Consider the following 25631-nt stretch of genomic DNA (forward strand, 5'->3'; position numbering starts at 1 on the left):
TTGAAGATTTCGCAAACAAAAAACCCAGCCCAAAGTTCCCTCACCCAAACAGCTGCACAGCCCTCAACCTACAGGTTGCTCCTGAACAGGTCTACCTTTTATTTAGGTTGATGATGAAGGGAAGTGTGTTTGCCAAGTCAGACTGATAGAAAAAGACCAAAAATACAGAAAGAGCAGGAGAGAGTCAAATTATCCCCAGTGCCCCAGGTCCTTGCTATACTCAGGAACATACAAGGTGATGAGCTATATGGACCATACCTCAACTCTGGCGAGAAAAAGCCCTTCCACCAGCTTCCACCAAAATCTAGGTCTGATGCCTGCTTAATTTTGGATGCATGTTCATGGCATAACGACGAGACCCTGCTCAGTGCTACCAGAGTGCCATGCCACCCAACTCATCTCCCGCTTGCCAGAGGGACACAGAAGAGGCCAGAAGTCAAGGCTCATTTACAAGGAAGGGGTGGGAACCCTACCGCCCCATCAGGCAGGCGGTCACCCCCCGTCTGAAACACAAGTTACACAGGCTCCTTGTAATTATTTATTTCAGGCAGCTTTTAGGCACTCCAGCCATGCTGTAGGATTTGCCATACTAGAGCTGAGCCAGACCCCAATAACCCGCTGAGCCTGAGCACATGCTCAAGGATAACAGGCTATTTGCTTTTTTTAAGGTTTAGCCCCTGCCAGTTGCTGTGAAAAGATCTCTCAGGTTCAGAAGTGGGCTTCTGCAGACTCCTTAGAAAGTGTTAAAAAGGACTCCCTGCCCTTTACAGCATTATTCTGATATTCATTGCTCAAAGGACAGCAAAGGAATTTGATTCTTGAGATAGATTTCCAGGACTGGAGGCAGCAAGTGCGTCTTCATCTCTGTTTGAACAGAATTTATGTCCCGTAGCCCCTGGCTGTGCTACGCAAGGCAGAAATGCCAGACTCGTATGTAAGGTCTATGCAGCTTGGGATCAGTCATTTCCCCCATTCCTTCCAGTTTATACTGATCAGGGCTGACAGCCTCCTGGATTTAATTTAGGCTCCAGGAGGAAACCAGAACTCTCCCTTTGGGGCATTGCCGTCAATATTAAAGGTTGTATGGGGTAAATCACAAGTCAGTCACACAGAATCACACCACTCTCATGCATCCTATCTACACGTTGCCTGGTACTAACCCTTACGGGGGTTTAGCACCTTGTCAGCTGTGGTGCACAAAGAGGAGCGGAAGGCAACTGGACTTCTTCAGCCAGCCCTGACAAGTAATGACCGCAAGAGACTTTACCAATCTCAGTTCCATATTTCGACAGAATTCCCAACTATGTATTTTCTCCCCAACATCCATCAGTAGCCTTCAGTCTGGAGGCTGCGTTTTGCCCTGTAACTACTTACAATAAACGCAAAGCCATAGCAGGCTGACAACCCTTACGGTCAGTTCTCGGGTGAAGTCTAAACCTGTTTGCTACTCATCACCTCTAGTAGTTCACTACTAGAACAACGGTGACCTCTCTTGCTTTTCATTCCTGCTTCTCATTCAGGTCTTCCAGCTTAGCTATGTAGCTGCATGCGGCAGATGATGTCCCTTTCTATGGGGGTCCATTTTATTTCACATCTTTTTCTTTTAGAAATTGTCACCATCCTTGTACACAGACTCCAGCCACATGACGTGCAATATGACTCATAGGTCTAAAAGTGTGGCTACTTTCTGGTGTACTTACCATGCAGTGGATGACACAGACGTTTTTGGGGTTCTGCTGTAGCCAGTTGTGCATGTTCTTACAGACGGCGTAGAGGTTGTGCAGACTGGGCGCTTGCCGTACGGGCCAGCTACATTCAGATACCTACAGAAATCGCACAGTGAGCAAAAGGCAGCTTCCCAAGAGCATTAAGCAAGGCATGCTTTTACAAATGCATTCTGCCAAGAAACATACTTCTCTTTTACAACCTCGAGTTATGCGCTTGAAACCTACTCCATCTCTTCTCGTGCATAATTCTGCTCTGTGACTTTCATGAATTATGAGGTGGCAAACAAAAAGGCATTCTCAAATAACCTAATACTGATGTATTGTCACTGACTATACTATTTTAAAAAATGTACATTCCAAATCAGATTATCATGTGTGGCCTTTCCTAACACTCCCGTCTCGCCGCAGCGCATTGGTTTCTGCTCTAAAGCCTTTGTACAACTTGTCCCTAAAAGCTACGGCTCTGATTTTGAAAGGATATTAAACATCTGTTGTTCTCAGCTATTTTATGTCATAGATTTTCAAGCCCTATTTGACAGATATTAGGCTGATGAAAGGGAAACTTCTGTTAAAAAAAAGTCATATCTGAGTATAGTTAAGATATGAGCCAGAAAAATGAATGACTTCTTAGAGCTGAAAAAAAAAAATAAAAAATCACAAATCCTAAAGTATGTCTTGTTACTATTCATCGATGTACTAGTTCTGAGTCATAACACTTATCTCCAGAACAGTCCTTGCAGTCTCAAACAGCACATCAAATAGCCTTCTACAGACATCTCCATTTCATCTGGTTTTAACTGAAATATACTTTTTTTTTTAAGGGCATTTCTGGCTAGAAGAAATTTAAAGGAGAAACATTACGAGGCTTGTCCTCAGACAAAGAACTGGTTCTCTCTCTCTCTTGGCTGAGATTTGGATCCTGGCTAGTGAGAACTGGGGGCAGGAAGGAGCTGGTTTGCCCAGATGTTCTTACATAGCCATATGATTTCCATACCCGACCGTTTCATCTCCGAGAGGAAGGAAGTGCTCCAGGTTTCATAAAACTTGTATTTAAGGTTGTCTGACATATACCTGCACAACATCGTATAGCAGAAACGGGAATGCTGACCCAAACCAGAGAGCTACCAAGCTGTGTTTTGTCTCAAACCACGGCTCCAAGGACACCCAGAGGACACAGGGACAGAGCAAGCAGGCAGCAGTGCCTGACCCAGCGCATCCGACCCGCTGCCAGCCTTCCTGAGCTGGCGGACCTCTGCTTAACATTTGGGAGGGTTTTGTCTAATCCAATACCTAATTTGATATTTGTCCAATCACTTTTTAGACTCATGAAAGTTTTCGGTCTCCATAATATCCTGAAATTCAGCCGTGTATTTGGTGAGCAAGTGCAGGTTTTGCACTGTAGAAGCTACCCAACGAGTCAAACCACCCTCAAGCTTTGGAAGGCAGCAAACGACCGTTCATTCACTACAGCATTATATTCATCCCCCTTCTCCTGTCTTGAGAGCTATATTTTATCTCATTCCTTCTGTTGAATACACTTGATTTCCCCCTTGCCTCTACCATTTTTTGTGCATTTTTAGGAAGGGCTGAGGGGGCACAAAACACCCAAAAGTTCGCTACATGGTAACCCCCAGCGTAGCCTTAGCTTTCTGTTCGGTGGACATGGCAGGGAATGCACGGCTGCAGTTAGGGGACCATTGTAAAACCTGAATTACAGAAGGATCATAAACTTGTATTCAATTCTTTAACAGAGCCAGAGTACTGATGCCATAATTTATGTATATTATTTTATATTATCACACCAGTTATTTTATATCAAGAAAGAGTCTTCTCCTTTCAACCCCAGCTACTTTTGCAGCAGGCTTCTGGAGGCACAAGATCCACTTGCAATTAGATCACTAAAACGCAATTCAGATTCCAAGCGGCTGTTAGAATTAATACGACCAGCGACCCTTCCACTGACGGTCTTCTGAACAGGCCTCACGACAACACACTGTCAAGCATCTGGAAAAGCCATTATCACTTCCCAAGTAAATAATGTACATTTCCCAACAGTCCATAATTATATGTTTACTTTGCCTATAATTACCCATCTGCCTGCTGGTTCGCAATTAGGAAATTAAATATGCACTATGTGGCATGGCATTTGTTTCAAACATAACCTCGCCACCACTCACGAAAGACAACCTTACAGAAAAGTAACAGGAATTCTTCTAGAGCTTTGGAAATAAGGAGCCAACGCTTGTTTTACTTTAGCAGTAGGGCAGCAACAGCCAGGAATGTGACCCATCAGGGACTTTGAAGTTTGGGTTTGTTTAGTGTTATATTTGAGTTATATGTTTTCAAACTGCTCACGCTTCCTCGAGCGGCCATGAGCTCTCCTCTCCCACCGGGGAGGCGAGGCGGGGAGGAGAAGAGAGGACAACCACATTTCAGCAGCAGGTTTTAGTGTTCATAGTCCCCTCTTCTCCTCAGCAGACCGGGCATTCGGGGCTTCGTGACCCACAGAGCCACGTCAGGGCAGGAAAATAGCCCAGCAGGACATTAACTGTCATCTCCCTCCTGTACCACTACGCAGCAAAGTGACCTACTTTGATCTTAGGAACAAAAAGTTTTAAAGAAGATAGGAATTAAACAGCCTTTCACTTCAAAGAGCAAGTGTGTATCTCAGAACTTCAGCTCAGCTGGCATCCTCATCCAAAGCAGAAAATACTCTTAGCGTGATTTCACCTCCTCGACAACCCATTAGTATTTTTCCCAATATATGTGAAGTTCAACCTCGTATTTATAATTGTTTCATGCTTCATCTGATTTCATGTATTCTGTTCTGCGCATTTCATTTTCTTGAAAAATACCTGGACTCAGTATTTCCTAGCCCTTAACCTGAAAGTACAATGTTTTATTAAGAGATACATCATTTTCTTCCTGTGTATGTCAAGGAAATAGCTTACGAAGCACCTAGTCGTGCTTCAAGAGCGACACACAAAGTAATTTGTTAAGGTGCTGGGTAGGGTAGGAGATAAAACACAGGGAATGGAGGAGTTATGGCCAGGTCAAGCAATACACCAACAGATGTTTAATGCCGGGCTTTCAAAAGTAGATCTGTCTTTCCCCTCCCACCAACAGCAATAGTGATGCACCAGAACCAAGCGAGACCGAAGATTCAGAGCCCCTGATATCTTTTAATTAGTCTTTCCCATTCATTTACTCGTATTTGAAGTCCTGGCTGGTTACTGATTGCCACTGAGAAATTTGCGACAAGCGTGAGTGAGGGATTTCTGGTGATCAAAGCAATCGCTGAAGACAGATTCAGCTATACCTCAAATTAAAACGAGATGAGGCTTATGCAGCATGAGATTTGCTTACCCTGACCAAGGGTTAAGCCTGGCAACTGCTGTTGTCTTTTTTGTTGAAGGCAACGAAAAATTAGAAGTTTAAAAATAAATAAAAAAATCATCACTCTTGTGGGAGAGGGAAAGAACAGGAAGTTTTCTGAAAGTTTAGATCTAATCTTGCATTTCAGCAGCAGTATTTCATAGAGATTTCCTCTAAAAGCCATTAATGAACCAGAGCCTTGCAGTGCTCCCGTATGCTGTTCTGGTTTTAGTGACAGAAACTGGGGCAGCGAGTGGAGGTGGGTTTTTAAAGTCATACGCTAGCGCAAGAGCCAAAGTGCCCCTTAGATCCCGTTTCCAGTCCTGTGCTTTGCCTGCTAAGGGCTCCTGCTTGAATAAAGCACAACTGAAGGACTGTTCACCATGAAAATAATCTGCCTTCTTTGTTGGTAATTTCTTGCGAAGTGCTTCCATTTTAGTCACAATTTCTCTGCAGCAGCTTCCAACAGCTATGTAGGAGCCAAGAGCAGCACAGGCTCAACTTAGTGCGATGCCGTGTACTCTCCCCAGCGCCCAGCACAAGCATTATGCCCTGAACTTTCCAGCTCTTTAATCCCCACGGTCCCAAGCATCAGCTAAAACCCAGGAACGGCCACAGCGGCTTAGAAACACCTATAATTCCATTTTCATCTTCTTACATTCTGCCACTCAGAACAGACAGAAACAACCTGGTGCCCCTTTTTCCCCCCAAGAAGCTCCCCCCCTGCTCTTGTTAAACCTCTCAAAGACACTCACCCGGTTGTGAAACTTGGCACTGCGATAATACTTGGGTGACAAGTTGAAGACGGTGTAGTGGTCAGGATGTCTGGAATCCAAAAACGTCCGTACATCTTCAATGTGGTTCCTGAATCCCAGCTCAACGCCCTCAGCCGGAAAAGACATCACTAGGAACACAAGGAGAAGCCAGGCTGAGCGTGCATCAACACATGCTTATGGACTTCTGAACCCTGGGATACGACAGGTTTTATTTATCCCATAAGCAGCACTTACCTATGATTCTTGAGGTAATGTATGAAATATCTAGCTCCCCCTTGGTGTAACTAAAAGAAGACAAAGGAGGAGACAGACATTATGCACATGTTTTACAGAAGACAGCCCATTAGAGGAGCCAGAAGAGTGTTTTCCCCACAAAGGTCTGCTTTTGACACGAGGAAAGAATGATCTTAAAATGGATTCTTTGTACTTTTATCATTATGCCCTAAGAAGAGGGTACAAATAGCTTCCTGCAGACAGTGACCCAGCCTTCCCTTCTACACGTGCAATTAACTGGATGCAGAAGCTTGCAAAAAAGGTCCCTTTTCCCTTTTGTCATTAATTTTCAGTGCCAGTTTTCAGGAGAAATCTCTAGTAGTTTGGCACTTTGCCGATCACTCAAAGCCTCTGAGGTCTTGCCTGCATTAAGTTTCTTTAATTTATCGTAGCCCCATATCGCTCAGAGGCAGGTAGAGTGCCAAGCGCCGGGGACAACACCAGCAGAGGTAACCAAAGCAAAGTCACCTCAGCTCTTTCTTCAACTCGAAGAGTGGCTACAGCAAAGGGAACAGTTAAATCAGCAACAAGAGTCTCCTTGCACAGCAAAGGGAAGGGATAAAACATGAGCCAATTTTCAGTGACAAAATGGTTTAGCGGTGGCTGAGTAGAAGGACCGCACAGAGGTCAATGAAGCAATCGGAAACCAAGTGCTCCACTTTCACTGGGGGGGGACCTTTTCCAGACCTCGGGATGTTGGTGGTCACTCTACTATGAAGCTTAGGGTTTTTTTTTTTTTTCCACTTTGTTTTTCCTGCTTCCTTGAGGCCAAATACCAATTAATTATGGGACAGAATCAAAGAAGTCACTTGTGATTTTCACCTCCTTCCTTCACTAGGTTAGCTGGAAGTTGTGCTGTGCTAGTAGAGACAGCAACTCAGACCGGCACTTTACCGCTGGTGATTTTACCTGCGTTAGGCAGCCTCAGCTGTACTGTACCTGGCAACAGATTGCATGACCTTTGAAGACGTATCTTTCAGGGTATCCTTCAGGTTATCCTTCAAATTGCTGAAGAGTCTCCCTGCTCCTCCTTTCACCATATCTAGCAAGCCTCCCCCATAGCTGGACTCCATGTCTGGTGATGAGGCACCTTCAAGTACAACAAAGCCAACGTCACTTATTTGGAACAAATCCACAGAGCAAACACACCCACTGCTCCATTCAGACCAAACGCATTCACGTGAGCTGCTGCATGTTAAGTACAGGGCAAAAGTAGTTTTAAAGTCATGATTTTCCAGAGGTGAGGGCGCACATTCTTGCTGGCTGGGCTCAGAAGCCATCATTGACTCTCAGCATTGTATGCGGGTTGACTGTTTAGTATCAGTACAGTATGGACAACCACCACCCAAGCCCCCTCACCTCAACCCAACCCAAAACAAGACCGGCTCTTCAGCAGGCAGCTAATTTGCTGATCATAACCAAGACCAAACCAACAACTACCTCCCCAGGGGTAAGAAAAAGGCACTAGTACATACAAGAGCTCTTCAGCTTAACGGTCACAGCTGCCAGTTTGACTGCAACTCGTTGACTGAAGGTCATCTTGGGACTATCCATTTCAGTGAATATAGGAGAAGTCAGAGTGATTTTAAGTCATTTAAGAGTCCAGTTAGATTTGCCCCAGTGGAAGAAGATAACAGTTTGGGTTTTGGCAAGAAGAGCAGGAAGTTCAGGAATTAAACTTTCCAGCTGAGAATGAAAACCGTTTTGGATATTTGGATGTTTGCAGCGTTAGTGCTGGACTCAGCAAATCGCTGAGGCTAAAGCGGAGCGGGGCTGACCCCCTCGGTAAGATTTTTTCCTTCACAGCTTGAAATCACACAAAGCTGCAGAGTCAGTAGGAGACTAACACAGAGCAAGAGCCATTTAAAGTGTTATTTTGATGGACTGTGATATGGCCTTATACCTCAAGTGTTTGCATTTGGCAATTATAATAGAATAACTATTCCAATGTCTCAACCAAGAACTCATTTGCTGCAGCTTTCCTCGTTATAGCAATGCTGTGTTAATAGCATCGGTCATTCTCAGAAAAGTTCAGTATAATAAATCGGATATAGACTTGAGTAAAGGTGGTTTTGGGTTATTGCAGAATTGACTTGTTCGACACAAACTTAGTAAAATGATATTTTATCTGCTTCTTAGCTATAAATGAAGCTCTTGACTACTTAAGTTGCTTTCTGTTTACTAGGCCTCAATTATTTTGTTCTTAGCAAGTTTTAACTACATTTCTGTAATCATACATTTGTTACCTCCTTATGTCAGATTATTCAGAAAACCTAGAGCCTCTAGCATAGCAAATTAAGCAACAAGCAACCTATGTAAATGCATGCCACGTTCTCAGCTAGTCTCATAATCGAGATGGCATCTGCTAAGAGTTGCCTTTCCCAGAGCACCCGGAAAGTCTGAGAACATTTGTCCTGTTGTAGAGCCATGGGACAGCTGATTTGTAAAATGAACGTGCTGGTCATTATTAATTACTCCGGCACCCAGAAATGGGAAAGATTTATCATGGTTAAGGCAGGCCACTGGCATTGGCAGTGCTCGTTATGTATTTTACAAATAGACCTTACAGCTGTCACTTCTCTGGTTCTGTAGCACGTCTGCGAGTAGTGTTAGATGCACACTGCGGAAATATTGCTCACATAATCATCATTACCAAAAGAAATATTCTACATGCATTCAGACTACTAAGAAACATGAAAAAAAACCTGTCTAGAAAAGTTCCTACTGATTTACCGTGTAGATTTCCAAACCCGTGTAAATGGCATCCACTCTTTCAGACCTGGAGTGAGCTATCAACAGGTACAGTACGTATCTTTAAGCTGGAGACTCCATTGGTAAAACGAAGCTATTAATTCCCCTACGCACAGAGGGTGCTTAATGCACTCTGATGTGGTCATGATCCACATGCACATGATCCATGTGCTTGACCAGTAAAATCAGAGGCCGTCTCTTCTCCCCTGGCCTCTGCCAGCTTCAGACAGAAGATGCCTTCTTAAGGCACAGGAATATTTCTTTTGCCAAACCACTTGCAAGTATCTACTTCAAGTATGATTAAAAAAAAAACAAAACACAAACAAGAGAGGAGGGAAAAAAAAAAAAAAATCAAAGTAGCTTGTTGGCTTCCACGTATGGAATCAGTGTTTGATCTCTCTTCAAAAACTTTACTTTCATATTACTCCGTGCTAGCAGAGCTGGGGTGGAAGGAGGAGGTAAATGTTCAAAAGGTACTTTCAGTTCTGCAGGTCAACTTTTAAAAGAAAGGAAGGCAGAAAGGGGTCACTTGGAACAAGGAAGAGGGGGCAAAGGGATCAGAGGACCAATGGTACTGGACAAACTTTGTTGTTGGAAATGCTGTAGGAGAGCAACAGAAAGACTTCAAGAGTATGGAAAGCCTAGAATCTTTAGAAATCAACCTGAGGCAGGAGGGAAGGAGGAACAAAGAATTTTGCTACATTTCTGAAAGAAGCAGCAGCAATTAATTCCAAGTTTACAACATATGCTGAACCGGAGAGACAGAAAGGATGGCTAATGAAGACACGCAAGCTGGTGCTACTTAACCAAGAGCACAAAACTAGTATTTAACACGAGGCAAGTGTTACTTAGCTATTGTGAAGCTATCGAGGAAGCTTACAATGCAGCAGCACTTGGTGCTATACCGGGTGCAGTAATTTGCTCAGGTATCTTTTAGTCACTGGATCAGAGCAGCATCCTCGGTGCTGACAGAGACGGGCTTTCGCAGTTACTAGGAACGACACAGTCTGCACAGACTGCTCATAGAAGAGCAAAATAAACACATTCAAAGGCTCCTCTGCTAGGCAGCGTCTCCTACAAAGCATAAAGATACACAGAGGAGCAGAAAGGGTTAATGCATTAACACGCAAACCTGACAATATCTACAGAAACCCACAACAACAGCCAAAACAATTTGATTAAAAAAAAAAAAAAAAGAGGTAGCCTGCTCCTGCATTTTTTGCTGAACAAAACATTTCTGTGCTAAGTCCCTCTTGTAAATAGGGACCTTCAGAGCTACTGCAGATGTTCGCAAAGGACGGCTGCAGTTCCCTGGGCCACGTGCAACAGCCGCTGGATCGGGGCACCAGGACAGGGAGGGCTGAGCCCCACGTCCCACACGTCTCCTGTGGAAATCACCACCTGGCCCAGCGTCACCTACTGTGACCGTCGCACGTCCTTGAACAATGCTCAGAGGCACTTGTCTTCATAGGTTTGCTTTTCCTGAACATTTAAGCCCCGAGAAAAGAGCAGTTGAGTTTTCTCTCAAGCACATCAGCAGAGGACTGCGACCTATTCCTGTGGCAGAAGAAGGACCAAGGACACTCACCAAGTCTGAAGGGATGAGCCCATCGTTGCTCCCTCTCTGAGCCCGGCAGGAAGGAGGTTTAGGTTTCAGCATGCAGATAAGGTGATCACCTCTAGCTTGGGCAGGATACTGAGTTAGCGGTGTAATGGCATTTCCCCGCTCAGACAGATCTTCACACCAGAGTCGGGTGGTAAACCCAGGAGAGGGAAACAGTTCTCTCCCTTAGCGCGACAGCAAAAGGCACATTTTGTGTTAAAATGAAATGCCTGGGGCACACGACACTCCCTCCATCCCACCAGGAACTGCATCCTGTGCGCACATTTGCTGCGGCCAAAGCCAAAATTCACACTCACAGACGTCACACAAGCCCAAGAAGCATCCTCTGGTACAGCAGGAGCTCGTAAGCTTGTCTGCGTAGAAATAGTTAGCTGCAAGTGAGCAACGCAGGAGCCTGCCAGGCGGCTTGGATCCCAGTTTTTGGCATGTTGTCACACAGCAGCTCAGGCGATGTTGACCGTGGGTTGGAGTTACTGTCTGTAAGTCTCATTACGGAGAATTAGCCTCTATGTATATGAGATGCATCTTGTTCCTTACATGGCATCTTTCTTAACCCAGTTATTGGATATTCCCCAAAAGGCTTAGTGCGCTTCAGAGACATGCTTCTGACCTGTGTTTGTAGCACAGGTTTCAGAGGGATCGCTTGCTCACGGCAGCCTTTTCATCTCCTAATAAAGGAACTTTTAATGTAGTGGTTTTACTGCTGTGCGGGTGCTGCAAAGCGTGCCCGAGATGCATGGGATGGCTCTTCTTGAATAGCTCTGTTAGGTGACGGCAACGATGATCTCCTCAGTGAAGCGCTTCGAGTCAACAGAGCGGCGTGGAAGAGACAACTTCATCCATTCGGTTGACAAGGTGAAGTCTGTATTTGTTCTGGCTGAAGGTGCTTGCCCCGAGTTAACGCCTGCTCTGAGAAGAGACTATTCTGTGTTCAGAACAAACCTCCAGCAGTCACCAAACACAGCGACAACCCACTGCATCTCCTCACCAAACTAAAATATCTTGTACAGTAGCCTTTCTATCACAGTCCTTTCTCATCATCAGCCAAAGGTTGGGATTTCTCTGGACAGATTACAACTGAAGGAGCTTCTGCTGACAGCACCGGCCTTATGCTGTACGGGATAGAAGCTGGAGAGTGTAGAAGTCTTAATTAAATCACTTAAGCTTTCTTCTTGCTCTCTAGTTAATTTCACAAAATACCAGGAAAAGGATGTGTCGTGCAGGAGAACTTCTCCCACAGCAGAGACTGCCGAGACAGCGCGGTCCCTAGAGACACGTCCCACCGCAGCGAGTGCACAGCTTCGGAGAACGCTGTGATCACCAGAGAAGTTCAGAAGGATGCACTCCTGTGCAGGAAGGGCTGCGCAGGGCTCTGCCTGCTGTCCCACCATGACCTGCTCACCAAAGGCACAGGTGTAATGCCAGAGCAACATAAAATGCTTTAAGATAGCTTTTGGGTGTTGGGAGCTTGCAGAGAGACTGATACTCATTGATCCTGCCAAGAGAAACCTGCTGTCATCTGTCTTCCCTTAGTAGAACAAACCCATCAAAGCATATGCATTAGCCAAACTCAGAAACTCATCTTCTGCACATGGACTGAGAAAGAAACCACAGGGTATCCAGAAGGGAAATATGTCCCGTACCCCCACGAAGGACCACTCGCCTCGACTCCTCTTGCTGCAGCGCCACAAGCAGTCTTTATGCCTAGTCTCAAAAGCAAAGACGCTTAAACCAGCCCAGCTTGAAAGACTGGGTTTTGGGGCCAGAAATGGGTGAATGAGGCGGGTGTGAGCCTGCGTGACGGGGGATGTTTCGGCACCAGCCACCATCACCTGCAGCCGGAGGTTTCGCAGGGGACCACAGAGGGACCAGCAACAGAGGGTTCCACACTACCACCATCTGGTGGAGATGCTCACTGGTTGGGACAAGCGAGAAATGCCCGATTTGGAAGCTTTTCCTGCAAGATCTGCACACCATGGCCCTCGTCTGCCTGGGGGGTCCCTGAGCACCAGCCTCCCCAGGCAACCCACAAACCCTGCAAACCACAGGGCATGAATTCCAGCTCTCCAGAGAATTAAGGGGGAAATAAGCCGACATTTCAAAGGCATTTAAGACTCTGTCAGTCTGAATATTTATGCTGATGAAGCAATACTTAGCTTGAGAGCAGGGAGGTGAACGCGAGACGTCTAGAAACTGCAGATCGGGCAGGCAAGTGCCATGTTTTGTAGGTTACTTAGCAAGAGTAAACAGACCCTTTTTGCCTGCAAAGGGCAGACAAAAGCAGACACGAAACCACAGGAAAGGAAGCAGGTTTACCTCAGTCTGCCCAGACTATACGTAATAGCATCTTCAATGTCAAACTGCTATTTTATTTCTTTTTTGCTCGGAGCACTGCCTGTGCTTTCTTTAGAGATGGAGTAAGGAAAGAGCAAAGCCTTCCCTGTTCCTCACCACGGTTCTTCTCCAGAAACGCATTAAAGCCTTCATCTCCCACCCTCCCAAAACAAGGGGTTAGTTCGGGAGTATTACATATCCCTCTGCATTCTCTTTCTGTGGTACCGCGAGGGCCTGACGCTATGATGAAAAAAAAAAACCACAAAACTTGTTAGCTGCTGCATAGATGTCCCAGATTACACATTTCTGGAAGTTTTTAGCCACTTGCTATGGCCTTTTCCCTCCCCACAAAGTATTTGGGGGGGTTGGTTTGCTTCTCTTCTACCCCTAGAGTATTACGAGGGCACAGCATGAAAGGGGAGCGAGGGACATGGTGGAGGCTGCCCTGTGCCTTGGCAGAAAGGGCCCTTTTAAAGGTCCCTGAACTGAAAGAAGTTGAGACGCTGTTGTTGTGGCTTCAGCAACAAAGCCTGAATTGTTTTTAAGGAACACTCAGCAAAAAATGATACTATTTGTGCTTCTGCCTCCCCCCAGCAGCCCCGCCAGCTCACGTTCTCCCACACGCGGCTCTCCCAGCAAAGCCTGTGTAACGCGGGACGCGATTTCACGCCAGCATTAAGGGCTATAAAGCCAGGCTGCTGTGGCCCCATCACCGTATTGACGGGCTTCACCTCAGCATCTCGCACGAGAGCCCGCGCAGCCCACAGAGGGGAGGAGGAGCAGCCCTGGTGCAGGCATCCCTACCACAACATTATCAGAGCATCCTCGTATAGATACATCACAAACGGAGCGGTACGGGGTGCAAAAAACAGATGGACAGCCAAACCGACCCAGGCAGAGCACTGTCCCCGCATGCCTGGGTACCCTCAGCATCCCCAGCTCCTGCCGTTCCCCGCACTGAGTCCATCTTCCCTGCTCAGCACTCCGCCTTTCAAGGGATTGCAAATCAATTTGCAGACATTACTGGAAGAGTTTAAACTCCCATTTCGAGGGGGAGGGTGGCAGGAACTTCTAAATGGAAGTCTCTGGGCAGGTGGCTCGTTTGCATCCAGCGATAATCGATAGTGTTTAGATCCGAGCGCTTTGTTTGTCAACTACATTTAAGAGCACAATCTCAGCACCCTGAAGCCCAGTCCTCCCTAACCGTTCCTTCCAGCTCATAGCCCTCTTCTGGACAGCTGAGCTTTATCACATTTAAGGAAAGATTCTAAAACATCTATTCCATTATATGCGATTACATCCTCTCTTCAATCAGACGTAGCCCAAGTGTCATAATTACATCAACTTTTTTAATAGGCACTGAGTGGTGGTTGGCAAAGGGAGAGAAATCAGCAGCAACAGGGGCATCTAAAACTGCGGTAAAGGGGCATTTGCAGGAAAGGAGAGCGCTTCTACCTGCAGAAATTACTCAGGAAGTTTCCTCAGACTCACAGACCCTGAAGACTGATGATTCCCCCCCCGCCCTTCTTTTTTTTTTTTTTTTTTTTTTTTTTTTTTGCTACCAGTCTCATCTGTCCCCTCCTCCACGGCTGTCCCAGATTCCTGGTAGAGTTGGATTCCCTACAATGCTGAGCACAGACATCTTAAAGTGTTATTCTGTAAAAATAAACAGCAAACTATGTGCAGGGTAGAACTGCAGGACAACAGCAGCAGGTCAAGCCCCTACCATTTGATAAGACCATTGCCGAGATCCCCAAACCCAAGTTTCACTCATCCCGATGCTTTAAAGCACATCATGGAGGCATCCAGGCAGAAGGCTGCTTTAGCAAGCGTAATCCCCAAGAAAAGAGGCTAAAGCCCATGGCAGCAACTTCAGCGTGGCCAAAGAGAAGTTCAAGATCAGTCTATAAGGATGTCTGGACACACTAAGGGCACAGGGAAGCAGGAGATGCACTAGGAGCCAAGGAGCCTAATGCAAGATAAAGGCTCATCAGATCACAAATCACGTGAGATTATAAACCAACATTATCCCCCGCTCCAAAACCTGCACAGTTTGTCTATTTTGCAATAAGCGTATTAACGATGAGACTGCTCAAGACAAAACCCAGCAGTTCTTGAGCAGGAGGGGAAAGCTGGATTCACCCGGGGTGAGCTGGGGCCTGACTACCCAGAGAGGAGACGTGGTTGTAGGGAGCTCCCCCAGAGCACGGCCAGCTCTGAAACACGGGGGGAAAGCCAGAATATTTCTTTCCTAAGAGGCATAAGACACAGGCAGAGGCAGTAATAGGAACTGCAATGGTAGACGCAATCCTAGGCGAGGTTGGGAGAGGATGGGCTACAGGAGGTGAGCACAGAAAGAGCTTCCAGCTTTCAGGAGGCAAGGACAGGCAGCTGCCAAAGCCCCTGCTCCCCAGGCAATAGCTCCCGTTCCATCGTAGCACCAGTTCAGTGCACAGCGGGTTCAGCACAGACCCATCTTGCGGTGCAGACATCCCGAGCATTAACACATCTTCAATAATTTATTCAAGTGAGGGAGCAGTTGGTGGGTTTTTTGTTTGTTTTTCAGGGGGTGTTTGTTTATTTGGGGTTGGGGTTGTTCCTTTTTTACTGCAACTTTCCAGCAATTAACCAGCACTGCCCTAACCAGGCCTTTTGCCTGGAATAGATAGAAACTGCTTCAAGACCCAAGTTGCATTACTGCCTGCCCAAGAACTTCCCGACAGCTCAGAAGGGTCAACTCTGTGTTGTTCTGCCCTTCTCACTCCCAAAAGCTGTGAGCATCCTCTTCAGATGAAGTTAGGCTGGGAAAATAAAGCCATTATACGCTTACAAGGGGCTCACGTACTAAAGAGTATAGTATGTGAGGAAGGAGAGGAGATAGGAGGAACCGAGAAGCTCCTAAAAGAGATGCTTTGGATAGGAATAGGTTTGGGTTCACACCTTAAGGAATCGCGGCTACAGGGAGATTTCTGTGCGTTTCTGCTGCTGTTGGGTAACGCGCGTCCAGGCAGGCAGTGTCACCTCCCTCCGAGAGCTGCTCCGACTACAGGAAGAGCTGTATTCCCCCTACCACAAGAAGTCACTTTTCTGTGTGTGGGCTGGGACAGGGTCCCCGATCTCCCCCGGGAAGCACTCGGAGCCGCTGGCAGCACGTAGCGCACTGTAGGGTAGAGAAGCTCAAGAACTTCTTCTTGTGCTTTTCTACGATAAGGTGCTAGAACTAATATTGTATGAGCCCAAGGCTTTTTATTTGAAGGTTCATTTGAGACTACCTAAATGTAAACTTCATGGAAATCTGAAGAATTAAGATATTTCTGCTTTTGCTTGAGAAATAGTAACTAAAGAGTGCTGCTTGCCCCATCAACTAAGCAATATGTAGGATTTCCACAAAGAGGGGGTTTTGTCTCCTTTTTTAGAAGAGTAGTGACGTCGGGGAGGCACAGTACTGTGCCAAACTTGTTTCATTTGTTACATATCTTCCCTTATGAAGCCCGTACTACAGTGAAAAAAGCGCGTGTAAGGCTGGAATGCTGAACTACTGGCACAAACCATGAAACTGGTCATTAAAGTTGATTGACATTCTCCCTGCTTCTCCTCCCTGTCAAAACAACAACAAAAAAAAGGCACTACTGCCAACCCCAAACTGTTCAAGTGTCCAAAAAACACTAACAAAACAAAGGAGTTATTAAACCCAACATCCCCGTTTGAAAACGCAGCTAGAAGAGAATACAAGACAACATTGTCAGCGACGGTCTTTGTCCCTGTGCCAGTGACACGGAGACGTCTCTCTTCTGACTCAGTGAAACGGAATCACCAGAGTACAAGCGATTATATTTGCGAGTGTAAAACAGTTCAAGAAATCTCAACTTCAACACTTGCAATTTATGTAAAAAGCTTTTCTTTTGCGGTTAACTCTGCCCGAGGAAGCACGTAGCACAAGCAAGTCTATCCCCTGAGTGTTTAAAAGCTATTTTGTTGATTAGCTAGTTTATAAACACCACAGAAGAGCATGGAAAGAGGTTTTTTCCTTTCATAACACGTATCCTTGCTGTTACTTTATCTTATTTCCTAGAACAACTTCTTTCAATGCTCAGCCAGCTGCTAAGAAAGCATTATTGAATGCCACAGCAAAAACCTAAATAAATTGCTTCTTCGCTGCCTGCTCCTCATCTTGTTGAGCACTTTCAGCAACTTAAAAATAAAGAGACAAAAGGAGCACTATACTGGTGCTCTTCTTGGATTTTGTTTTCCAAATTCGCGATGTTTTGCATCCTGCCACCTTCAGCTCAAGTCTCCCCTTATCTCCCCTTCCCTCCCTCCCTCAAACTTCCAACCTCCAGCACAATTTTGGGAGGAACTGGCGGTTAGCGGTAACGTATAGCTCCCATTAGGAGTTATGCACTAGGCTCATGTTACAATATGGCATCCAGCCTATTCCATAGGAGCTGCTTAAATAATTACACCCAGAACTGAACATTCAGCAATTAAGGGCATGTGCTAAAGTTGCCCGGAGCTTTAATGCCCACCCAAGGTGTTGCAGGACTTAAGCAGAACCCTGTACAAACAGGGCACACTGTGAGATTTAAATATCTGAGAATTAAACCACACACTGACCAATGTTTCGTTCTGACTGGTTTAAGTCTGGCAAAGTTTAAAGCAACCAATGACACGAGCATCATCAGATACCAGCAGTAACTGATACGGCCGCCCGACCTGAAATAAAGTTTCTGCTCCGGGCTCCTTTGAGCTAAACCGAAGTCCAGTGTGGAGGCACCCAACACCGCTGCGGGCAGGAGTCTCCATTTATGCTGCCTGTGAGCACACGCGTACCCCAAGCTATACACTGAGCAACTTGGAATGGCCACCACTTCCGTTAAACAGTCACCTCAGCGCTCCTCTGCGTGGCATGGGCGATGGTGGCAGTAGAATTTTTAACGATGGAACCAAGAAGCGTCTACCAGTTCCAGAAACTTTGAAAATCTTATTTCCCCAGGCCCAGGCACTGGACACAGCCTGGCCAGACCCTCTGTCCCAGTGCTCGCACCCCCAGCGTGCCAGCACAGGGGCACGCTTGGGTCCACGTTGGAGCCCCTCCGTACCAGCTCCCTTTCCAGCCCTGGTCAGATCCTGCCTTCCAACAGCAGCCCCCTCCCACGCACACGGTGCTCTTGGTTCCTGGCTTTTTTTTCCTTTTTCTTTTGACACTAAGCAATACCGGTCCAAAAAATATTAAGCCAATAATCGTAAGTACTGGGAAGTTACAGCAAAGCTGAAACCACTGATGATTTTCATTACAAGAGGCTGTTTATGAGATTGCAAGCCCACATTGAGAGATGATACTTTTAAGATCTAATGCTCTGAATTAATTTAAAAAAATTAATAGAAAAACCCAACAGGGGCCCAATTTCAACTCATGAGAGTTAGTGTCATTGCGGCAATAGCAAACAGAGCCACACTAGCTAAACCAACGGCAATTTGCCCCAGAATTGTCAGCACTTGGCCTTCAGCACAAATCCTCACCCGTCTAACTTCCGTAATTGCCGAATATTAATCTACACACGCATCTCCCAGAGAGAAAGGCTGGTTTTCTGTGCCCAGAGTGCACTGCCCCGGGGCAGGCGGAGCTCAATACGCGGGGAGAGAAGAGGGAGGTTTGATCCTTCAGCTGTTTAACTTCACCGAAGGTGCTGCTTCACTGCGCCCAGAGGTGCTGGGGTCCAGCGCCGCAATAACCCTGCCAGAGAGACACCAGCCTGCCGCACCGCGTCCCACCGTGCCTGGTGACACGGAGTTGTACCTCGGGACTGTTTCACTCCTCAACTGCAAACAGCCATTTTGATAACTCGGGGAGCAGCTGTTCTGCCACACATGAAACCATTATTTAAAACCAGAAAAAAGAAAAAAAAAAAAAAAAAAAAGAAAAACTGAAACATGAGGGAGGTCAGGTGTGGGGGAGGCACGTAACAAGCTCCGATGTGGCCAGGGCACCTCAAGGATTTCACCATCAGGGTCTGACACCTACTTAGGCAGAAGAGAGGCTCCCCTGACCCACCGAAACCCAGCAGCACACCTCCCTCGCACCGTAACCTCTCACCAATTTATCTCACCCTCCTCCTTCCCGAGGAATTCAGGTCTCTTTTCCCAACTGAAACACGCTCTACTACTGCCCGTCTTGGGAATTTAGACTTTAGCATCATTAGTGGGAGGAGTCTCCAGTATTTATAATATGAGTATATTCTCTATTTTAAAAAACAAAACACAGAAGGTGGGTGGTAGTTTTTTCCTTGCTCCTATTAAGCCAAAGCTCCAGCCACCTTATTTTCCTGTCTTTCTCTTAAACTGCCCCCTAATCCGCCCCCCTGCCCCCAACTATCCATCTTCACGCTGCATTAAAGATAAATCACGTCCCACAATTCATGAGCAGCTTCAATTACCAAATCACTAGAAGTCACAAGCACACCTGAGGGGTGGATATGGTTCTTTAAGCTTTTATAATTTCATATGTGGCAGAGAAAAATGTCTTTGCAATGAACTGATAAAAACTAGGCATTTGTCAGCAGAAAGTGTTCAAATGAGCAAGGCAGAGACAAGCATGGACTTCAGGTTTAGAGCAGAGCATCACACTCAATGCAGCTTTCTTTTCATTTCATGCAAAGGTTTAGAACCAGCCACCAAACCCCTCTTATTAAACAGATACGGTATTAAAAAAATAAACCTATAAACTCAATTCAAGAGCCATATTAAGGCCTGAGGTTTGTTGCTGCTTAAGTGTCAGCTGTGTCATCTATAGTGTCTGTAAAATTCAGGTAGTGAGAGTACCAGAATGGACTAAAGGAAGCAAACTCAGGTTAAGACAGAGCTCTCGACCATTAGCTTCCAAATCCCAGAGACAGCCCTTGATCAAGCCCATGTGTTTAAGGGGAGAACATCCTAGAAGCTGACAGAGGGCATTAATGCAATTACTGCTCTGGGATGTCTTCAGAGTTAGTAGCCGAATCGTTGAACCGGCTGAATATTGCACAAAACCTGTAAATAAAGGCATTGTCTAGCTATCTTGAGTGCTTTCCCCCCCTCCCCGCTCGGCAGGGAGCGGAATGGCTTGAAGAAACAGCAACACTCAAATAATACAGTGAGCTGACGCTAGACAAAAGCCATGACTTGACACGAGCTGCAGCAAACTCCCACACCTGGCTGGAGGCAAACACCACCTTCCACAACACTAACGCCTTTGGTTCTTCAAGTTCTGGGAAACTCATTCAGAAGATTGCTTTAACAATAGATATTCAACTGACCGCAATATCTAGCCATCTCAGCAGATGCCAATGTAAGAATCCAAATAACTGTAACACAGCAGCTTGCTGTGAGTAAGAATCTACTGACACATACTATGATTACAAGCAACTGTAAGCAGAGATATCATAGCAGCAAATTCAAATACATTTCTAAAGTCCAGGAGTAACAAAAGTTAAAAAACAACTCTTGAAAGCAAGTTCAAGTGGTGGAGGGGGAAGAGGAAAGCATGACTTTTACTATACCAAAGAAAATATGAAAAAAAAAAAAATAATCAAGGTAAGACTCTCCCCACCCAAGTCCAGATATGGCTCATTAGGGGTTTTTCTCCCCATCCAAGTCCAGACTTGGCTCATTAGGGGTTCCCCCCCCCACCACCTTGAGAAGAGGTTACCACATTAAAACAAAGGCAATGTATTTTAAGTACTTGCTGAGTGCCTTGGGCCCAGCCCTTTCTTTCATGGAACAGTACAGGTATTGCTGCAGGATCACCCTGCTATAATGGGTAGGCATCAAATTTGGTCCCCCACAACCAAACAGGCTATTTCCCTGCACAAGTTTGAGCTCGAGAAGTTCCCTGCAAAGGCTGTAGATGTTCATTGAGGTGGGCACATCTAACCAACCAGAACCAGAGCCAGTTCGTTTTGAGAGATCACTTAAAAGCCATCGGATGAGTACTCTCGATTACTGGTGATCCAGGCAAATTTGAACCTGTGATTTAGAGGTGAAGAGCTCTCTATCCCCTTACCAGTCATAAAGACCATCTGGTCCCCTACTCCCTGATTAAACAAACAAACAAAAAAAAAAAGCACAACAGACAAATGGTGCATCACCTATCAGAATTAATCCAACTCAGTTTGATGAGTGCTTTTGAGGGGGGGGGGAAGGGGGCGGGAAGAAAAAAGAAAAAGTAATGATGATTCTGGAAATTAAGTCAGCTGGGGAAAGATCCCAAAACACTTCATCCATTTTAGCTTCGGAACAACCTTTCCCTCCCCGGGGCTGAAGACAGGAGCCGAGCGTGAAGACTTATTAGCCGGCTGATTTCCTCGGTGCTCCCAGCCGCGGGTGGATTTCCTTCATCCCACCGCCCTCCCCTTTGGACAAAGGGCCGCTATTGTCCCCGGCTTCCCACACACACACACACACACACGCAAGCCACACCACCGTCATTGCGCAGCGGCCCCTCCGCGACACGGGGACATCCCACCGTCCCCCGAAAACGCCACCGGGCCCGTGGCCGGCGACCCCCGCGGAGGCGGCGGGCCCTACCTGAGCTGTCCATGGTGCTGCCGCCCTCGCCGCGGGGCTGATGCTGCTGCTGCTGCTGTTGCCTCGCCGGGCTCCGGCTACTCGCCCCCACGGCCGCCGCGCTAGCCCCGGGCTTGTCCCCGCCGCCTTCAGCGTTGCCGTTGTCCACCAGCTGTAAAGATTCATAGCCGTCACTGCACGGTTTTTTCCGGTAGCTCCCGAGAAGGCTCATGGGTGAGGGCGGGAGGAGAATTCTCCTCTGGACGCCGCGGGCAGGGAGGGGAAGGCAAGTGCTCCGGCCGCCCCGAGGAGGGGAGGGGAAGGGCGGGAGGGGAGGGGAAGGGCGGGACGGGGACGAACGTCCCCGTCCCGCCCTTCCCCTCCCCTCCCGCCCTTCCCCTCCCCTCCCCGGCCCGGAAGCAATCGCGGGCTGGCTGGATATCAGGCCGCGGGTGGAAGCATCTTCAAGTTAATTAGGTGACGAGACGCTGGGAAAGGCTGCAGCAGAGCTATAGCGGTCCACGCAGTTTCAGTCCATCCCCCCCTCTCCCCCCACCGCAACCCTCAGCTGCTGCGAGCCGTTAGTTAGCAAAAAGAGTGCTGGATCTACACCATTTCCTTCTCCAGGGCTTATTATTCACGCGTTCTGGCAAACGCATGCCCCTCCCAAGAGGGGTCCGCTGTACAGCTGGTGTGAAGAAGTTCTTGAAATAGCAATCGGCCTCAAGATCTTTCCATCACACCAGGGAAAGGTGCAGTTCTTGGGAACAGGCCAAGGTCACCGAGTTATGGGCCGGCAGAGCCAGTTCTGCAGTCTAAAGGAGAGGGGATGGCACAGCAGCTCTGCACCGAGCCTCCAAATAACCTAAAGAGCATCTCTGGTTCAGCGTAACACCATGCCTGTCTGCAAGCAAGTAACCAGAGAGGCTCCCGAACCCTGGGTCATGGCAGGCACTATGGGATGCATCAGTTCAATTGGCTTCAGTGATCTTAAAGGTCTTCTCTAGCCTAAACGATTCTATGATGATTATCCCAAACCCCTGCCTGTGCGACTGCTGGCTTAGAACTGTTGTCACCAGCTGAAGAAGCACCACCACCGATTGCTAAGCCATGCCGGTCTGTTTTTAGCTGTTTGCAAGTAAACAGACTTTAGACCAACACAAAGTGTGTCCTTGAACAACTGATGAGCCATACCTCGCTCGATGCGTTTTGCAGCCACAGCTACTAGATCATAATTTCATTGTACACAGAGCAGAGGAACTGAAGGATGCTCCAGAGGAAATGACCACTATTAAACTCTCCTAAATGGATTTCTTTTTAATTTAAGGAAAAACAAAGGCAAAAAGAAGCCATAGCATCCAGACACAAGTACGCCTTCAATCTCTTACCGAAAGGACGGAAGGTACTCTGCTTAGAAAAATAGTGTGGGTTTGCTTCTAAAGCAACAGTATCAATAAGCACTTCTGTAGCAATAACCATAACTTGAAATATTACTGACACTTGGCTTAAACTTTCCAGGGCACTGGACCTTAAACAACTTAAACCTTCCAGGGCAGTGGGCATCTGGTGCAGCCATACCTCGTCATGTGCTATTGTTTATATAACTCCTGCAATTTCATATTACAGTGCAGACAAGGTACATCTGTGACCCAGAATTTTCTCAGAAAAACCCAAGCAGATTTACAAGCAGCAAACTAAAATGAACTAACCTGACGTAAACGGTTCGCAGTTAGCGGCGGTAACAGCATGAACTCAAGGTTAGAAATGTGTATTTTCTACCCCCTCGTTACTGGGCTCTTCATACACGGGTCTGTACGGAGCAATACACAGATTGCAACACTCACCAGTAGGAATGGGTCACCCTCCCTCTTGGTACCCGTACGCAGCAATTTAATAAAGAAAAAAAAAAAATGCAGGTATTTTTACTAGGGATCACATCTGTTACTCTCTTCTAATCAACCTAGGCTACAACAATCCCTGTGCTCTAGGATAAAAATGGGAAATCTGGGGGGGGCCAAGGTGGGTTTTCATATATTTTGCTTGCTCAGGGAACAGCCCGAGCATGAAAACCCAGGCTGTAAGGTGAAGGGGGCACATTAAGGCTATGTAACATTTCCACGAGCACTCAAGCACGCTCGCACTGGAGGCAACTGCGGCCTGTTAGAGGGAACAAGCTGGGGAACCTGGCACAACACAACACCCTACACAACCTCTCCCCCATCTTAAACTGCCGCCTACGGTCTCTAGCCTGCTCTGCTGCCTTTATCCCTCAATTCAAGGAACTCAGCTTCGATAACTCCGTATCCTAAATGCAGAAGCCATGTCTCTAAGCAGCGAGCAGCAAGGGTCTGTCTGCATTAGGCAGCAAAAGGAAAGTCCTACTGAAAATGTTCCCATGGAAAAAGGGTACAAGTAAGAGGAGAGGTTCACTCCAGCAGGAATTATAGCTCGCCCTTCTCCAAGTACCGGAGCAGGTCCAGAACTTCCCCAGCAGTTGTCACTGCCCGCTGGAGCCTCACAGCATGACTTTGGCTCAACATTTCCTACCCAATGTTGATGCCACCACTGTTATCTCTGCAGCAGCAGAGTACAGTCATACTCAGAAAGAAAAAAAAAATTGCTTCTCCTTGTGGAAAGAAATGAATTAATAAAGGAACCAATATCTTTCCCAGGATTTTGGTGAATCGTAGCTTGCTTCCCCTCCAAGGAGTCCCAAAGGAGAATCTCCACCATACCCCAAAGCTCCACCCTGGAGAAAGAAGGTTCTGCAAAGCATCAGTGCGGGCACCAAGTGGGGACAGTGCAGCCTCTCCAGGGGGTCTCAGGGCAGAGGAGGGAGGAGGCAACAGACTTCAAAATCCCATCCTTGCTCATAATTGCCACAAAGACAAACACAAAGAGATGGGATTAGGGGAGCATGTTGTGTGGGATTCGGTTGAAGCTGCACTTATCCATGCATTTTCCAGCCCTATGGAACGTTCAGCTGAAGAAAACATGTAAAGTGATATTCCCCTCTCCCCCGACGCTTCCTTTGGGTTGGGCTAATGAAGGGCCACATGGTTTCTCTCTTTCGGAGGTCTACAGTATAAAGAATGCCATATACAAAAAAATCCGAAATCAATTAACATGTTAAAGTGCACAACCTTTAAAAAAAGTGAGAGTTAAGAAAGAAGAGCTTGGGAATCAGCTACTTAGAAAAATTCATTGACATCCTTCCACATTTATTGAGCGGTGGCTCATGATACTACAGAATATAGAGGGATTCTGTTGGGATGGTAAGGCTGGCAGGTGCCATTAGGGCGGTGGGAGATGTTAACAACATGCTAAGGAGGATTGTGTGTTGCTCAGGACTCAAGAGCCACAAACTCTCTCCCTGTTACTGACCTTGGAAGAGTCAATTGATTTGCCAGCCTCTAACTCTCTGTTTTTCTCTGTCTGGGTTGCAGCCTCTCCTGGGTAAAGTCTCTTTCCGTAGCTGTAACCAAGCACCACCTCTACTGAGGTGCAATTTCATTTTTTCCACCTCTCCTCCAACTAGATGAACAGTTAAGGTGAAATATTATACTCTTAATTCTTCATGAACACATTCAAACTGTGGAGTGCTGTGAGGATTACAAATATAGCTTGAAAATTAATTTAATACCTGGAGCAACACTTTTAAAACTTCAATATACTAAACATTTTTTCCAAAATTACTCCACTGTGAACAGTGAACTCTCCTTGCACAAAGAGTACATACTCTAGAGAATTAACATTTTTGCCTTTTCCCTTGTCAAAGCACTCAAATCCTAATCAAATAGCCTTAATTCACAGACTCTCGAATTCAACATTCCAATACCTTCAACATTCCGATGGCAACTACTCTATAAAACGGGCTTTCAAAAAAAAAAAAAAAGCAGCACAAGCTCTTTAGCTCTGCTCTTACCTTCCTTGAAACCTTGCAAGGAGCATCTATGGCATTCAGCCACGGTGATGTTCTGGAGAACCCTTTAGCAGCCCAGCACCCCCCTCCCCATCACACATTGCCACCTCGTCGAGGGTCTGAGCTGGGCTATGAGCCACCCTGCCAGCAGAACGGGGCTTAAACACCTGTATAAATTGAAGCAGTTTGAGAAACTTCTGATGGTCTGGAAAAAAAAAAAAAAAGACAGCCACCACCTTTCTGTGTTTGTTTAGTACCCAGACCTACAGCAAAGCCATCGCCATACATGTTAGGTAGCAGGGTATTGC

The 25631-nt window shown here is 46.5% G+C and overlaps 1 protein-coding gene across 2 annotated transcripts in view; it reads right to left on the reverse strand.

The window, feature by feature from the left end:
* The window catches only part of DNAJC6 (DnaJ heat shock protein family (Hsp40) member C6), a 52814-nt gene that overhangs the window by 18544 nt on the left and 8639 nt on the right, over nt 1–25631 (reverse strand). The window contains exons 2-6 of one of the 2 annotated variants that reach the window (XM_063344106.1): nt 21423–21573; nt 7091–7241; nt 6113–6162; nt 5858–6006; nt 1701–1823 (exon numbers count right to left, since the gene is read on the reverse strand). In XM_063344106.1, coding sequence (XP_063200176.1) covers nt 1701–1823; nt 5858–6006; nt 6113–6162; nt 7091–7241; nt 21423–21435 — 486 coding nt within the window. In that variant the 5' untranslated portion in view covers nt 21436–21573. Of the gene's footprint in view, nt 1–1700; nt 1824–5857; nt 6007–6112; nt 6163–7090; nt 7242–21422; nt 21649–25631 lie in introns of those variants that run through there. The other variant, XM_063344105.1, reaches the window with a different exon arrangement.

This window comes from Chroicocephalus ridibundus, chromosome 8, assembly GCF_963924245.1.
Source record: "Chroicocephalus ridibundus chromosome 8, bChrRid1.1, whole genome shotgun sequence".
Lineage (NCBI taxonomy): Eukaryota > Metazoa > Chordata > Aves > Charadriiformes > Laridae > Chroicocephalus > Chroicocephalus ridibundus.